This window comes from Sinocyclocheilus anshuiensis, unplaced genomic scaffold, assembly GCF_001515605.1.
Source record: "Sinocyclocheilus anshuiensis isolate Anshui unplaced genomic scaffold, SAMN03320099.WGS_v1.1 scaffold1425, whole genome shotgun sequence".
Lineage (NCBI taxonomy): Eukaryota > Metazoa > Chordata > Actinopteri > Cypriniformes > Cyprinidae > Sinocyclocheilus > Sinocyclocheilus anshuiensis.
The window spans coordinates 126,618-131,208 of record NW_015551044.1 but is presented as its reverse complement, the minus strand read 5'-3'; the positions used below and the strand labels follow the sequence as shown (position 1 = coordinate 131,208).

Genomic DNA, 4,591 nt, shown 5'->3' with positions numbered 1-4,591 from the left:
TATATATAAAAAATGTCGCTTTAAATCAAACTACTTGCAGATTTAAAACTGTTGGAAAAAAAACTTTAAAAAAAAATGATGCTTGCGTTATAAAACATGTTGACATATTATTAGATGAGTTATGATTTTTGTCTGATTTCTATATTATCATATAGCCTGTAATTTAAGTTATTGATTATGATATTAATTACATTAAAATTAACTGCGAACAAGTACAACTCAATAAGCAGTATCAGTACAAGAATTAGCGCTGTAATACATAGCATAAATGCATTCACACCAGATATGAGCTCAAATGCATATATCAGATGATGTATGATATATATGATGAAAATTATAAACACCATCAATGCAAGAGGATGATTAATATTTTAATAAATTCTGACTGCCTGATTGTAGCCTATGGCATTTAAATGCTGGCATCGGCATAGAATTAATTAATTGTAATAAAGATAAATGTGGATTTAATTCACTGTAATATAAGGAAAATGTGGATTTATAGGACACGACCCATAAACCATAAACATATCCATTCTTGCGTTCTAACACAACAAATAAAGACAAAGCAGCTCTTGCAAACCTGATTTGTTGTATGAGATCCACTCGGGTCTGCAGCACTCCTGGAAGTAATAGAGCACGTTCTGATAACGGGCCAGGAATCCGGTGAGCGCCGCGGCCATCCCGACCGCGATGCTGGTGCTGATCGGCTCTATCGCCGCCGTGATCGACAAACTCCACAACATACAGCCAGCGAACAGCAGCCGACATGTCAACCGCATTCTGCTGTCTGACACCGAGCAGCGAAAGCGATTCTGATCCGGTGCAGTAAATAATGACGAGCAACTTCCGTAAACCGAATCAAAAGCGTTCCGTTCAGAATCAAGCACGAGCTGCGAGAAGTTCCACGCCAAGACGCCACGCGGATCTATAGCGTCTAATGCTCTTGTGGTTTCGCGGTTTTTACTTCAAAAAGACATTGTCTCTACACCTACACATTGTCTCTTCATTGGTAAACAAAGTGAAGGAAGTAACCTTTAAAATTTGACATACTACCTAGTAAATAATTTTCTTGTTAAATTTAAACATTTTATAGATTTGAACTGTTCTTTTTGGAATATGGGGACTGAAACTTTGTTTCATTTATTTTGGCATTGATCTCATGTTAAAAATCTGGGAAAGATTTGACTAGATTTATAATTGATAACATTGACCACACTTTATCTTTGTGCTGGGTTTTATTTGGTTTTACTAATATCCCCTCAAATAAAAGGAAAGAGTACTAGGCTACATTATAAATTTAATTTTAATTTTACAGTAAAACCAATCCTTTATTTTTGGTTCTTGAAAAATAAATTCTAATTTATAAGATTTATTTATTTACATAATAAGAAAGCAATTAAGACTTAGCCCACCCCTTGGCTGTATGTGTATTGTGTACACACATTTAGTATTTTATATATATTTTGTTTGTGTTTTATGTATTTATGTGTATTATTGTAGTCTTAACTGTAATTTGATTGTTTATCGAAGCTTAATAAAATAAAATAAAAGCTGTTGTGGTTTCATATAACTAAAAACCCAGGAAGATATTTGAATTAGCCTATTTGATTAAATTATTAATTAGAGTACTTGAATGTTTCCTGAAATTAAGACCATCAATTCTGTCTTCAGAGATATTTTAATGTGGAAGGGTTCTCTTCTCTCCCTATTTGTTCATCAAAGCTACAAAGGAAGTAGGCTAGCTACATAAAATATTATTTTGATCTTCAAATGTAAATTTGCTCATTTTCAGTGTCTTGTAACTTCAAAACTGTTTTTTGTCTGTTAGAAAGAAGTAATTTTTCTTCCTTCTTACACTAACTGTACTGTAATTGTATTCTGCCTATATAGGCTATTTGATGATTCTTGTAACTTCCGTCAAAGGAATATAATACATCGATAAAAGCAATCCCAGTTTGTTTTGTTCAACTAATTAAAAGTTACCCAATGTTTAGTGAGGGGAACATTATGCATTCTGCTTTTCTTTTAGGCAGCATTGATAGGGAAAAACAAGAAGAAACATTCACAAAATGTTTATTAAAATAAAGGTTACAGCAAGGAATAAATTAGCTTTAAATCCTTCATAAAAATCTACTAATCTAATCTAAGAAACGGCTGTCATTTATTTTTTTATGTAATAAACCAATACATTTTGGGCTTATTTAAGTTATTTTATTTTTATCACAGAAATAAATCACTCCTTTATTCTGGAAGATATTATTTTTATTACGAAAATCCTGATGTTTCATTATTTGCACTAGGGATGTAACGGTATGAAAATTTCTTATCACGATTATAGTGGCCAACATGATCACGGTTATCATTATTATCACGGTATTGTTCAAATGTGCTGGAAATGTTCAAAAAGTACTGACACACAAATCACTTCACCAAGTTTTACATTTAAAATCAACAAATAAAATGAGTTTTTGTTTGCATAACTAAAACAATAACATTGCCAATGATGTCCGGATTTTAAATGACAACATGACTGACAACAGTTTATCTAATAGCATGTTCAAATATCTAATGTAAATGTTCAAATAAAGCTTTGAAAAATTTTCACAAATGGTAAACCTCACATTTCAGCTTTTAAAGGGGTCACATGACGTTACTAAAAAGAACATTATTTTGTGTATTTGGTGTAATGCAATGTGTTTTGCATTACCATATAATGTACATTATTGTTGCTCCTCTATGCCCCGCCTTTCTGAAACGCGTCGATTTTTACAAAGCTCATCGTTCTGAAAAGCGAGGTAATACTACAGCGAGAATAAAAGTTACGCCTTCTTTCTTTGCGTGAACATTTGGGCGGCGTTATGCAAATCTTCCCACATAGCGAGGTAGACATGTGGGGGTGTGTTAGAACGAGCCGTTTTAGGTAGGCGTGGCTGACTCTTAACTTTTATAAAGAATATCTCTTTGGATTTGAGACTTTAGTCTTTGCAACTTTACAGATCTTCTTTATGCACCAAGAGCTTGTAACACTCCAAAGAGAAAGGAAAACTTGAAATCGCATCATATGACCCCTTTAAATAAAGAAAAGGGTTAAGTCAAAATGATAATTGATTAATAAATGATTATATGTATAAAATACATATAATCATTTATTAATCAATTATCAATTATCATTCTGCTCCATAAATAATACTAGATACTTTATTGTTTAAATGTGTAGAATCCACATAAGCATGTTTTTCATCAGCCGGTCAAAATTTACAGCAAGCTTCAGCTGGCGCTGCGTGTTCAGCTCCTCCAGCTTCCACACTGGGCTCCTCAACCTCCGAGATGATCCTCATCCTCAAACACTAAATCCTGTGGTCTAGTCCTGTCAGCTCAAAAAATGTTAAAACCACCTTAAACATCTGACTATCACTCAAACCCTTTCCCAGAAGGTCCACGAGGCTCACTGGCCTGTTCCTTATATTGCTAAAAAGACTGTTACGCTGATCTTCATATTTACTACATTTAAAAAGCATGTGCTCTACTGTTTCAAAAACATCACATTCATCACACATACCATTTTCATGCTTCCCCATTAATGCAAGTGTTGAATTTAGTCCTGTGTGACCCATCCTTAATCTAGAAATCATTACTTCCTTTCTGTGTCTTCCATAAAACTGTTCTTTTTTCCCTACCGATTTTACAATATTATAATACCACGTGTGCTGCTATTTTCTCACCTTCGTTGCCATATTCTTATTATTTCCCTATTAATTACTGATTTTATCTAATTTCTTCCCAGAGGTACCTTAACATCCACCAAGTTTTTCTTAAATGCTTCTTTTGCTAACTTATCCGCTGTTTCATTTCCTACTATCCCGATATGTGCCTGTACCCAACAAAAGTATACAATTATACCCTCTATTTTCAGTCTGTACAGTAATTACAGTCGGAGGCCTATTTGGCTTAATCAGTTCTACCCACTGCAATCGTATTATAGCAGTTAATTCTGTAGAATATACGGACAATTTGTCACTTTTTTTTTTTACAATTTGCGTTTTCGTCTTAAATCTTGGAATGTACACGCCTATGCCCACTTTTTGTTTGATTGGGTCTTTAGACTCATCTCCTCCAACAATCTCATTTCAACAATAGGTTCAGGAATATTCCATACCGATACCCCGTTTAATGGCATGTTGGGACAGATTTCTTCATTCTCCAGACCACAATCCTTGACCCACTGTTCATACTTCCATCCAAAACTATTCCCTCCATTCGTTTTGTATTCCCAACAATCATTTAAAATTGTGCGTGTACGATGATTCTTATCACTACCCTGTAAATTAACCCAATACATCATCACAAGCTTTTCTTTTCTTAAAGGGGTCATATGATGCGATTTCAATTTTACCTTTCTCTTTGGAGTGTTACAAGCTCTTGGTGCATAAAGAAGATCTGTAAAGTTGCAAAGACTAAAGTCTCAAATCCAAAGAAGATATTCTTTATAAAAGTTAAGAGTCAGCCACACCTACCTAAAAACAGCTTGTTCTAACACGCCCCCACATATCTATGTCACTATGTGGGAAGATTTGCATAACGCCGCCCAAAT

The 4,591-nt window shown here is 34.1% G+C and overlaps 1 protein-coding gene across 2 annotated transcripts in view; it reads right to left on the bottom strand.

The window, feature by feature from the left end:
- Window positions 1–911, bottom strand: part of LOC107661554 (torsin-1A-like) — a 7,031-nt gene extending 6,120 nt beyond the window's left edge. For both annotated transcript variants that reach the window (XM_016451187.1, XM_016451188.1), the window contains exon 1: window positions 581–911. In XM_016451187.1, coding sequence (XP_016306673.1) covers window positions 581–768 — 188 coding nt within the window. In that variant the 5' untranslated portion in view covers window positions 769–911. The remainder of the gene's footprint in view (window positions 1–580) is intronic.
- Window positions 912–4,591: the final 3,680 nt, after the last annotated feature.